This window comes from Myotis lucifugus, unplaced genomic scaffold (assembly GCF_000147115.1).
Source record: "Myotis lucifugus unplaced genomic scaffold, Myoluc2.0 scaffold_534, whole genome shotgun sequence".
Lineage (NCBI taxonomy): Eukaryota > Metazoa > Chordata > Mammalia > Chiroptera > Vespertilionidae > Myotis > Myotis lucifugus.
The window spans coordinates 471,734-483,919 of record NW_005871582.1 but is presented as its reverse complement, the minus strand read 5'-3'; the positions used below and the strand labels follow the sequence as shown (position 1 = coordinate 483,919).

The 12,186-nt window shown below is 52.3% G+C and overlaps 1 protein-coding gene across 1 annotated transcript in view; it reads right to left on the bottom strand.

The window, feature by feature from the left end:
- LOC102424469 (MAM domain-containing glycosylphosphatidylinositol anchor protein 1) overlaps positions 1-12,186 on the bottom strand; it is a 53,998-nt gene that overhangs the window by 13,519 nt on the left and 28,293 nt on the right. Inside the window, exons 2-7 of the mRNA XM_023745321.1 lie at positions 11,503-11,642; positions 7,264-7,438; positions 5,320-5,516; positions 4,190-4,322; positions 3,665-3,934; positions 1,315-1,644 (exon numbers count right to left, since the gene is read on the bottom strand). Of these exons, the coding sequence (XP_023601089.1) occupies positions 1,315-1,644; positions 3,665-3,934; positions 4,190-4,322; positions 5,320-5,516; positions 7,264-7,438; positions 11,503-11,642 (1,245 nt within the window). The remainder of the gene's footprint in view (positions 1-1,314; positions 1,645-3,664; positions 3,935-4,189; positions 4,323-5,319; positions 5,517-7,263; positions 7,439-11,502; positions 11,643-12,186) is intronic.

Sequence of the window (12,186 nt, the reverse complement as noted above, 5' to 3'; positions counted from 1 at the left end):
TGAATAAGTTTGGGAATCTGTGGAGGCCTGGCCCATTCATAAAGGCCCGCACCGGAAGCCTTTCCTGACCCCTCCCCCTGTGCGGATGTCAAGAAGGAAGGGCCACCAAGGCTGTCTCGTCCGATGGCTCACAGAGGAGAAATTGAGACCCAGGGAGTGAAAGAGGCTTCGCCGAGTCAGCCAGCTGCTCGGTGCAATGTGCTGCGGACTGGAAACGAGATTCCAGAAACCCCCTCCAGAGCCATCCCCTCCAGCTCCTGTCATTCTCAAAGGGAAGGCCCTTCAGGCTCTGAAGGCAGATGGTCTGGGTTCAAATCTCAGCTCCACCACTTACTGCTGTGTTACCTTATGTTGCCTTAGGTAAGTTTTTTTTTTTTTAATTTTTTTTAGTCCTCATCCGAGGATATGTTTATATAGAGAAGAAGGGAGAGAGAAACATCCATGTGAGAGAGAACAACTATGGGTTAGCTCCCATATATGCACTGACCAGGGATCAAACCAGCAACCTAAGTGTGTGCCCTGACCAGGAATTGAATCCTTAACCCTTTGGTGGACAGGACAACAGGCCAAACAACGGAGCCACCCAACCAGGACGTCTTAGGTAAGCTTCTTAAACTCTCTGAGCCTGTTTCTTCGTCTCTAAAAACTGAAGTTAAATTATCTATCCCATAAGGTAAATCATGAAGGCGAATAAGATAAATATAAAAATCATTAGAACACATAGGAAGTACTCAATAAATGTTAGCCATAATTATTTCATTATTATTTATTGTTATTGGAACAGCGACCCAGATCCCCTGCATAACCTGGCCTCGGCTGGCCTCTATGCTCTCATTCACCCCATCCCCCCAGCCACGCTGTCCTTCCTTCAGTTCTTCAAATGGCCCCCACCCTGCCCTGCCTCAGTGCCCTTATTTGCTGATTCCTTGACCTGCCTTTCTCCTCCACCCTCCCTGGCTCTCTTTTGCCTCATAAAATCCCACCCCTCCCTCCTCAGATCGCAGACCAAAGATTTTATCTTAGCGAACTCTTTCCTGTCTCAGGCATCACAGTTTGCCGTGGCACATTCATCTGTGGGACTATCTGAAAAACGTTTGCCTTCCTACTTAGTTCAATGAGGGCAGAGGCTATGTTGCCCAGCACCTACCACGGCGCCTGGCATAGAACAGGTGCCTGATAAATGTGTGTGGCATGAACAAACGGAGTCTTTCCACGCTGGCCTCCCTTCCCCATGCTGCTGCCTCCCCGCCCCTCTCCCCTCTGTGGGCCTCTCCAGCTCCCTCACACCTCCCCGCTGCCCCACCAGCCGCCCACCTGTCTCAGAGGAGATGTTGACTTCGACGCTCAGGTCGGGTACAGGTGCTCCTGGGAAGGAAGCCACACACAGGTAGGTGCCATAGTCGCTGAAGTGCAGGTCAATGAGCTCTAGGCTGCTTGTGACCGCAGGCAACTCAGGGTCGTTCCGGGTCACCAGCAGCCTCTTGGACATGCGTGCCGGCTTGCCGTTCTTGAACCACTGATAGGTCACCTTCTCCTGGGGCACCGCATCCACGTGGCACGAGAGCTTCAGGTCCTGGCCCAGCTGTATGTTCTCACTTTCTTTGATCACGTCTGGGGTGATCTGGAATGTGGCATTCTTCATGGCTGCAGGTGGGTGGGGAGGACAGGTTGGCTGGGGCTGGCCCAAAGCCAGGGTCATGTCCCACCCCTCCCCAGACCCAGCTCCTCCCCTCAAAGTAGCCCTCCTGCAGGTCGGGAGCTACACCCTCCCACCACCGCCGCCGCCACCACCAGAAACCATCCTTTTGCTTGGAAATTGTTCTACTTGTTCAGATGTGTTTTTAAGAGTTTAAAAAAGCTCGCTGCAGAAAAGTGGGTTTGGTGATCATTAGAGTCACTGTTACTGAACACACACTTGGTGAGAGGCACTGTTCCACGCACTTTGCACAGGTTGACTCATTTAACTCATCCCCCGGTCTGTGAGGGAGGCACTTTATCGTCCCTGTTTTACAAGGAGGGAACCGACGCTCAGATAGTTTAATTCCGAGCCTGTGCTCGTAACCACTGCGCTACTTTATTTGTATTCTCGTTTTAAACCTTGAATGAACAAAATACAAATTCTGTAAGGATGCAACAGAATGTAACAGTGGTTCTATCTAGACAGTGGGACTGAGGGAAACTGAGGGGAAATTTTAATCTGTACATTTTACGCTTTGGTGCTATTTAACTCGTTTCAGCAAGTTACTGTGATTGTTATAGTAAGAGCCCAATACAATAATTTTACATGCAGTTACATTAAAGCTCAGAGTTTACAAAGTAAGGGGTCTGGCCTCTTTTAAAATCTAAATATTGCTTGATGTAATGCAAGAGTTAGACATGACTCTTAATATTGGATGCTAATTGGACAGAACACTTATACCACAGCCACTGGTATCCTTTGCTGGGTTGGGCAAAGCAAGCTCTATGTCCCCCTAGGAAGTGACCAGAAGAGCCTGGCCAGGAAGTCATTGTTTGATTCTCACTCAGAGAATACACCTGGGTTGTGGGCTCGATAACCAGTGTGGGGCGTGCAGGAGGTAGCCGATCAATGATTCTCTCTCATCACTGATGTTTCTCTTTCTCTCCCCCTCTCCCTTCCTCTCTGAAATCAATACAAATATATTTTAAAAAAGAAGTGACCGTAAGTATTGGATGTAAATTGAGACCTCATCAACTCAGGTTTTAAAGGTCAAATGAAAACAGGTGGAAAAGAAGAATCTTCTGATGTGAAAAGTACCATCAAGGGGAAAACAGTCATCAGATAGTCAGTCTTGCTGCTTTCTTTCTTGCTCTGATTAAGTAAAAAGTAACAGAGGGTTAACTTCTTCTTATGAGGAGAGTCAGAGAGTGGTCGGTGAAAGATCAACAACAAAAAGTGTTTGTTTCTTCAGAAGACTCTGAGTCAAATTTGGCAGAAGCTATATTTTACTTTTAAGTGCTAAAGAGCTGGTAACAGCTGTGCCTTTTAAAAAACATAAAATAAACAAATAACCTAAAGCGACACAAGAAGAATTTAAAGTTTTCCCCTTGAAGCAGAGTAGCAAAATCAAGATCATATCAAGCAGCTAATGCTAACTACTGAGGCTGAGGTTTAGTAAGGAACATGTTTGTACTTCTTTAGATCATACTCCAAGTTTTGTATCATTTTTACATTTAATAATTATCTTCAGACTCACTGAAATGCTTTGCTAGCAAATATTTACACATGAGGTATGTGGAAATGTGTTATTTTCACTTTAACTCAGTGAATCATGTGGAAACCAGTGTACAAAAAGAAAGCCAGGAAATTTCTCCTAAAGACTGGAAGTCCATACTTAACTTTTTGCAACCTGTTTCCCAATCTTAAAAAAAAAAAGTAGGTACTCAATACCAGTCCTCCCTACCTCTTGGATTGTTGAGTTTATATTTGGAAATGTAGATTGTAAATTGTAAGTAAAACTTTACACAGAATTTAATCCTGCCATCTGCAGGGAAATAAAAGTGCCTGGAACATGCCTTCTCAGCATATATCACCTACCAAGAGGAAGCAGACAGGCCCCTCTCCCACTTCCTCGGTCCTTCCTGGAGGACAGGGACCCTGTCTGCCTCTGAGTTCCCCCACCCCCACCCCTCCGGAGCCACGTACATCGCACCAGCAGGTTGACCGTCTTCTTGGCGGGGTTGCCCACATTGTTGGTGGCTGTGCAGTTGTAGTAGCCAGAGTCCAGGGCCTGCACTGAAGGGATGCTGAGGATGCCACCCTGGGCCAGAGCCCCCAAGGGCAGCGGGCCCGGCCCATGGGACCACTGCAGCTGGGGTAGGGGATCACCGCCTGTCAGCAGACACTGCACCGTCACATTCTCCCCAGGGTTCACCACCAGCGTTTCATTCACAGACAGCTTCAGGGCTGGTGGTGCTAAGAGGACAAGGAGGTGGGGTCTTAGGGGGGGTGGGAGGCAGGGCTGAATGTGGGGATATAGGAGCTAGGAAAATCATGGGGTTGGGGAAGGATGGGGAGAAGAAAGAAAGGGGAGAAGGCAGGGAGCAGGCAGAGGGGAGCAGGGATGCACTGGTGGTGATGTGCCTGGAGTTCTGTATGGGGTGAGGCACTGTCTCCTGGGTGGGGAGTCAGCTCAGGTGGGCAGGGGTATGGGCGGGGAAGTGCCTGTACCCGTGGTGTTGGTGAGCCGGAAAGTGATGGCCTTGTCCGGGATGCCACACACGTTGCGTACAGACACCTGGCAGGTGTAGCTGGCGTAATCCTGGGGCCGAAGGTTCTTCAGCTTCAGGACCTTGGTCTCCCCCTGGGCAGCAGTGGACCACTGGTGTGAGGGGTCTGCTCGGGTCTCCAGGGGTCCCTCACACATTGTCCAGCACCAGGGGCTGAAGTAAATGCCGATCTTCCCCCATCTCCACACCATTTATCCCCAGGGAGCCTGAGTCTGGGGGGGATGCTGCACTCCCCAAACCTTGGGTTTCTCTGGGGCTGAGACTGCCCTGGTGCACACTGGCCAGGACCCGGCCTCAGTTTCTCCACTTTGGAAGATGGAGGGGTAGGGAGGGAACCCTGCTCTCACGAATATGGAGCTAATCCCACAGGCCAAGGCCACATGTGGCACTCTGGCAGCCACCTCCAAAAGCCGCCTTTGAAAGCCCTCCCTGGTAGGAATGCTTCATCACCATTTCTTGGGACCCTAGGAGGCCTATGGGAAGTGGAGTCATCTCTCTGCCCCCAACTCCTGCTTCGTCTGCCCAGGGGGTTCCAATACTCTGACAGCCAACAGCGGGCAGGGGTGACTCGCCTCCCTCTAGGGCAGCGGTTCTCAACCTTCCTAATGCCGCGACCCTTTAGTACAGTTCCTCATGTTGTGGCGACCCCCAATTTCATTGTTACAAATTGAACATAATTAAAGCATAGTGTTACAAAAACAACATGTAATTATATATGTGTTTTCCGATGGTCTTTTAGGTGACCCCTGTGAAAGGGCTGTTCGACCCCCAAAGGGGTCGCGACCCACAGGTTGAGAACCACTGCTCTAGGGGGTGTCTTTCCTAACTGGCAATGTTCCAGAAGGACTTGTTGCCCTGAGGATGCTCCTGTCCCCATCACTGTTCCCTGAGCTCTTCGTCCCGTTTCATCTGCCCAGAGTGTCTGATGTCAGAACATGCTGCTTCAGCCAGGGCAGTCCCAAGACCTGCAGATGGCGAGGCCTCAGCCCCCGTGCCCCCTCCCTGGTTGGGTGCAGGAGGAAGTGCAGGGTGAGCCATGAGGAGACCAGGCCAGCTACTGCCCATCCTGACCTGGGTGTAGAGGGGCTCATAGATGTCCACGCCGTTGTCCTGGCTGTGGGACAGGGTGTCGGAGCCGCGCTTCCAGATGAAGCGGGCCGGCGGGTTGGAGTTGACGGTGCAGCGCAGGAACACCGTCTTCTCCTGGTAGAAGTTGCCTCGAACGTCACTCACTGTCTGGTGCACCGTCAGCACCGGCTCGTCCAGGTCTGCAAGGGCACAGCCCCAGGGGAGTCAGGACTGGGTGACCCCTAAGTGGGGGGCTTGGGCTCCTGACAGCCCTCAGGGAAAGCTGAGCCACCCTCACGGGTGCTTCCAGATGCGCTCCCAGCCCTGCAAGCTTGACCAACCTTGAGGATCAGGGGGCTGGACTTGATGACTCCCCAGCTGTCCCTCCCTCCCCAGGGACCGGCATGGGGGTTGTCTATCTTCACCCTCCCAGCATGGGATGGAGGAAGCAGATACACCCTGGTTCAAATCCCAGGCTAGCTATTAATTTGTAGTGAGACCTGCCTAAGTCCCTCCCTGCCAATTTCCTCCGTAGTAAATTGGACTAGATTGGTGGTTCTCGCCCCTGTTTGCACAATAGAACCACATGGAGATTTCCTTTTTAATACCGATGCCTGGAAGAGCTCATTAACAGTGTCAGAAATCAGAAGAGTGATTGCCTGTAAGAAGATTACTGACGGCGGGGGTATGAGGGAACTTTCTAGGTCCTGGAGGTTCTCTTGAACTGGTGGTGTTTGCACAGGCACATACACATGTAAGAATTCATTAAGTTGTATATTTGTGACTAGTGCACTCTATTGCATGTAGGTTAATCCTCAATTAAAAAAAAAAACAAACCCAATGTCAGGGCCCCACCCCCAGTCAATTACCTCAGAATCTCTGAAAGCAGGATCCAGACATCTGTATTTTTTAAAAGGATCCCCTCCCCTCCCCCCAGGGATTCTAATGTGCAACCAGGATTGTGAACCAAAGGCACCATCATTCCACATGCACACATCCTTCAGTGGGTGTTCCAACAGCCCAATATTCTGTCCTCCTTCCACGGTCCACTGAGATAAAGATCATTACCAAGGCCATGGGCAGAGGTGGGGCAGTGATGAAGTCCAGGGCATGCCTGCCAGCCCCTTCCAGCACCAATAACTCGAGAAATGACCCTTAGTCCCAGAGGGTCTATCTTCACCCTCCCAGCATGCCCCTGGGTGGCTGATGGGGGACAGAAGAGAGGACCTGGGGTTCCATTGCTCACCACTCTATCGGGCTCCACTAGGGTAGTGTGAGGTGTCTTTAATAGGTAAGTTCATTGTAGACATTAAGATTGTATAAGCCAGGCCCTTGGGCCTGGCCCCACAGGTGCTGGGTACCTGGGTCAGCCTGGATAGGCACAGAGGCCGGTGGCAAGCAGGGAGCTAGCCTCTTGGGATTAAGGGAATATCCATGGGGCAGGTAGGGACTGGGGACTTCCCATTCAAGCAGCAAGGACTGACGGGTGCTTGCGCCTGCATGTGGTGGGGTAAGGAAGTTTCAGAGCTGCCCTGGGACAAAATCAGAGGCATGAGGTATGTGGGAAGGGCACTGGACCATAATGAAGAGACCTATGCCCTTGAACAAGTCATGAGCCCTTGGTACCTTAGTTTCTTCATCTGTGGAATGGGTATAATCCAACCTGTCTTGCCCTCTGGCAGGGATGTTGCGAGATTCATAAGGGATTAGGGACGGGAAAGTGTGAGTAGCATAGGGGGTAGTACACATCGGAGGAACCGCAGGGATGCAGCAGCGATTTCCCTCTCCAGCATGGAAGAGAGGAAGTGTCTACTGTCCTCCACGGAGGCGTCGGTTCTCTGTGGCACTCCACTCCCACTCCTCCTACCCAGCCTGAGCCCCAGGGGGTCTCCCGAAGCCAGGATGGACAGGGCGGGGCCAGGACAGACAGGAAGGGCGCCAACTCACACTGCACGTCCACGCGGATGGACTTGATGGCGGGCACGCCCACGCCGTTCTCGGCTTTGCAGTAGTAGCGTCCGCCCTGCGTGCGCGCGATGCGCTCGATGCGCAGAGTCTCATTGAACACGGACGTCTCCTGGAACTTGTCGGACGCGCTCCCCGCAGTCTTGGTCCACCGCACCTGGGCAGGCAGGGAGGGCAGATTCAGACCCCACAGTGAGGGTGGGGGGCCTCCAGGCTGAACCCTGCAATGTGTCTCCCCTTCACAAGCTTACGTGGCCTAGGAAACCAACCCAAACAGACTTGTGGGAATGCGCAGGCAAGGTAGGACATGTCAGCCAAGAGCCTGGGGAATCCGGGGTCAGACGGCTAAGGTTTTAAAGAAGGCAGTATGTGCAGTGCTTGGAGCATGGACTTGTGGGCAAGTTACCCAACCTCTCCTGCCTTCCTTTCCTCATTTGTAAAATGGAGAATATTGCACCCTCCTGGGGTGACTGGGGGTATTAAATTAATGTATACTTAGTGCCTGGAAGGCTTCAGATTTCTCATCTGTGCAAGAGGTCTAGGTGGTAGCCAGTGTCCATGCTGGCCTGGAATGACGCCTGCCTCCTGGTATTCACACCTTTCTGTAGTCCTCTCACACTTAGTACCAGGGATGGTCTGTGTGACCAATAGAATAGGGCAGGAGTGATGATGGTACGTCACCTCCAACCCATCTTGGTGGCTTTCTCGCTGTGGGGAAAGCCAGCTGTCATGTCATGAGCAACCCTATGGAGAGGCCCACAGGGAGGGCGGGAAGCCTCGGGTCAGCACCTGGAAGTGGCCTGGAAGGGGATGTGCCAGCCCCAGTCAGTCCTCAAATGACTGCAGCCGCTGAGAGACCCTGAGCCAGCACCAGCCAACTCAGCCACTCCACATGCCTATCCCGCAGAAACCGTCAGACAATAGTGTTTTAAGCCCCTCATTTTGGAGCACTTGTTCTGTAGCAACAGATAACCATAACTATTATGTAGCATAACACCCACTTTGCAGGGTCATTGTGACGTGCAGGAATAAAGTATGTAAAGCAGCTAGGTGTGGGGCCTGGTATATATGAGTCACTCAATAAATGGCTATTATTAACATTGCCTTAGTCAGTGGTTCTCAACCTGTGGGTCTCGACCCCTTTGGCGGTCGAACGACCCTTTCACAGGGGTCGCCTAAGAACATCCTGCATATCAGATATTTACATGACGATTCATAACAGTAGCAATATTGCAGTTATGAAGTAGCAACGAAAATAATTTTATGGTTGGGTCACAACATGAGGAACTGTATTTAAAGGGCCAGAAGGTTGAGAACCACTGCCTTAGATGGTGGACACTATCACGGATCCCCCAAGAAACTGGAGCTACTGTTGAAAGTACCAGAGGTTCGAGAAAAACTGACCCGTTTCAGATGACTAAGTCCTAAGGATCAGGGGATGCGATAGGGACATTTCCATCTAAAGTTGAGGAGGACTGCTTGTTACTGAGACAGGGCCAGGGCCCTGAGCCTGGTGACTAGGTCAGGCCACAGGTCATGAAAAAAAAGGCTGGGAGAAGTCGGTGAAAGGACAACCTTCTCACGCAGGGAGGGTCCACTGCAGGCCATAACGTTGCTACTCTCATCCCCGCGACACACAACCCTACCCTCATGGGCTTAGAGCTTGCAGAACCTGGGGAAGGACGCAGGCCGTTTCAGGCAATCTGCACTTAGACCACAGGGTGCTTTAGAGAGAGAACAAGGCCATGGAAATATGTTTTCTTTTTGTACTTGGCTTGTGCGGTTTTAACATGATTGTCGAGATGGCGTTTGTGTCCATGCTGCTTAGGATGTGGTTTGCTTTATCCTTCCCTGCCTGTGGTGTAGCTTTATGGCTGCCTATGTCCAATATACATGGGTGCACAGGTTCCAACCAGTTTTTATGTTCGTTTCTCAGCTCAGGGTTTCCTCACCACTTGGATAGTGCAAGACAGCGACAGGCTTAGGGTCACGCTCTCTCCTAGGTGACTGAGGGTCTGCTCCCGGCTGTGACTCTGGGCTGTGGACAGAGGTCTCTGGTCTCCAGTGATAGGTGGTGCCACTCGTGTCGAGCTTCCAGCGTTAGACAGAGTCCAGCTCCAGCTCCCCAGCCATGGACGGCCCTGTGGCCTCAACTCATGTCCCTTCCGTGTGCATGAACCCTACCCCTGAGGTCCATGGCCCTCCACCGACCAGGTTCTTCAGCTTCTGCTCACTACCATCGTTATGGATTCCTTCCGCATGTTGGCCCCAGGGGTTCCCTCTCATGACAATTGGAGTGGAGAATGCCCCGCCCACTCAGTCCCCCACACAGGGGGCCAGAAGAGGGGGCTGCTCCCCTGAGACTAGATGCTCCATGACAACAGGACCGTAGCTATATCCTTGTGCCCCATCACAGGGCTTGGCACATGGCAGGGATTCAATAAATATTGGTTGTAATGAAACGAGTGAAAAAGGGAACTGAAGGCGTTTCAGGAGAGGTGAGCCGCAGTGGTTAAAGCAGGAATGGGCTGGGTGTACTGGGCAAGTTCGACTGGAACACAGGGTGTGAGGAGGATGCCAGTGGGAGCTGAGATAGGAAAGGCAGGAGGGGGCCGGATTGTGGGAGGTCTTCAATTCTACCTCCAGGAACCTGAGCTGAGTCTGGTTGCTAACAGGGAGCCATCGAAGGTTTCGGAGCAGGGCAATGATATGATGCAGCCGGCTGGAGGATGAGAATTGGGAACAGGGTGCAGGAATGGATTGGAGGGGGAGACATGGGAGAATAGGAGGCCAGTGAGAGTCTACTGCAGGGGACCAAGGAACAGGACTGAAGGTCTGACCTAGAGGAGCAATGAGGAATAGAGAGGAGAAGACCCATGCAAGGGCATAGAAAGACAGGCCTCAGAGGCCGGCTATCTGTGGGGAATGAGATAGGACAGAGTCAAACAGGGGCCCAGGGGGTTGAGCCTAGGTAGCAGGAAAAACAATGAAACCCTGGATGGAAATGGAAAGATGAAGGCTTGTACAGACAGCCACAACCACAGATGACTCATACACAGGGGACACCCACAGATGGCTAGTGCGCCTTAGGGAGAGATGGCCCAGCTGCCTCCCTGGCGTCAGGAGAACCATCCCTAATCGTCACACCTGACACAACACGGGCCCGAAGGCTGGCAGCACCGCTTTCGCCTCTAAACAAACCTCAGAGAAGGAGCAAGCAGCAGGCATAGCGTCAGGCCCGAAGAGTCCTTGGGGGTTTCCTTGGCCGTCTGCTTGTCTCAAGGCCCAACCTACTAAAGCCATCCCTGTTCCTAAAATTGTCCTGAGAAAGGACATTTGATTTCACATTTCACTCTCCTTCTAGGATCCAATCGAAACCTCTTCTGCTCCTCTTAAAGGTCACAGCAGCTCACCGGCAAATTGCATCCTCCCTCCAGCCCGCCGCCTCCTGCCTCCTCCCAGTGGCTCTCGGCGATAACCAGCCTCGGCTTCCTGTCTGAATCATTCTGTTGGTCTGGGACGAGATTCACCTGGCATTTCCAGATTCTCAGCATCTGTTGCTTTCTAATTGCTTTGAGTCTTTTAATCTCCAGAGTGTAGGGCTTGTCTAGCAGAAGCCTCCAAAAGTAGAGATTGTATTAAATGTTGCTGGTAATTCCTGGAGTCCCCAATCCAAAGACGGATGCCCTGGGAGGAAGTGTGCCAAGCCACAGAGAACACTGGTTCTGGATTCAAATTCTGCGTCCACCTTCACCAGACCTGTGTGGCCTTGGGAGTTTACCTAACCTCCCTGAACCTCAATCTCCAAATATGAGCCCAGGGATTGAGCCTAAGTAGCAGGGAAAACAATGGTTGTGATGAGCCAACGAGAAAACACTGGAGAAAGCACCTATCCTAGCGCTTGGCACACGGCCTCTAACAGGGGCTGAAGGTACATCTGAGGATGTGTCTGCTCACAGACACGAGGGATGGAGTGGAACCGAATACCTGACACTCAGGTTTTCCCCTTGGCCATCAATGTTTCCAGGCGAATAAGCCCGCAGCCTCCAGCCCTTCCTCAGAGAGTTCATTTTCCAGCTACTTCCCCAGCCCCATCCCCTGTCTTCTGTGTATTTGCCACTATCGCCCCTAGTCCCCAACCCCTGCTTCAGCTTCTCAAGCTGTGATCCCAGAGTGGGGGTGGGAGGGAGGAGGGGCCGCACAGGCTGGATGGGGGCCTACCTGGGGCCGAGGGTGCCCGGTGACAAGGCACTGCAGCACCAGGGTGTCGCCCTCCCGGATGGTGTAGACGCGCTCGCTGATGTTGTCCTCTTTCACCACACACGCCTGGCCCGCGTGGACGATCTGGGCCTGGGCTGGAGCTGACAGAGAGCGGGGAGGTTTAGACAAGAGGCGAGAAGGGGTCTGAGACTCCCTCCTGAGCATGTCTGAGGGAGGGGTCAGCCCAGACCTTCCCAGGTCATTCTTTGGAGGCCTGACCCCATGGAGCTCAGAAAGAATCCTCCCAGAGCCCGCAGGCCAGAACCAGAGAGGCAGGGAGCTCAGGGGCACTTCCTCCCCATCCCACACCCTTGCAGGAGACCTGTGCTTTTCAGTGAGCTGGGGGTGGGGGGGCTTTGTAATTGTACAGACTGTTTATCACCCAGTGAGCATCACCATACAGACTGGTCATCACCCAGTGAGCATCACCGTACAGACTGGTCATCACCCAGTGAGCATCACTGTACAGATTGGTCATCACCCAGTGAGCATCACAGTACAGACTGGTCATCACCCAGTGAGCATCACTGTACAGATTGGTCATCACCCAGTGAGCATCACCATACAGACTGGTCATCACCCAGTGAGCATCACCGTACAGACTGATCATCACCCAGTGAGCATCGCCGTACAGACTGGTCATCA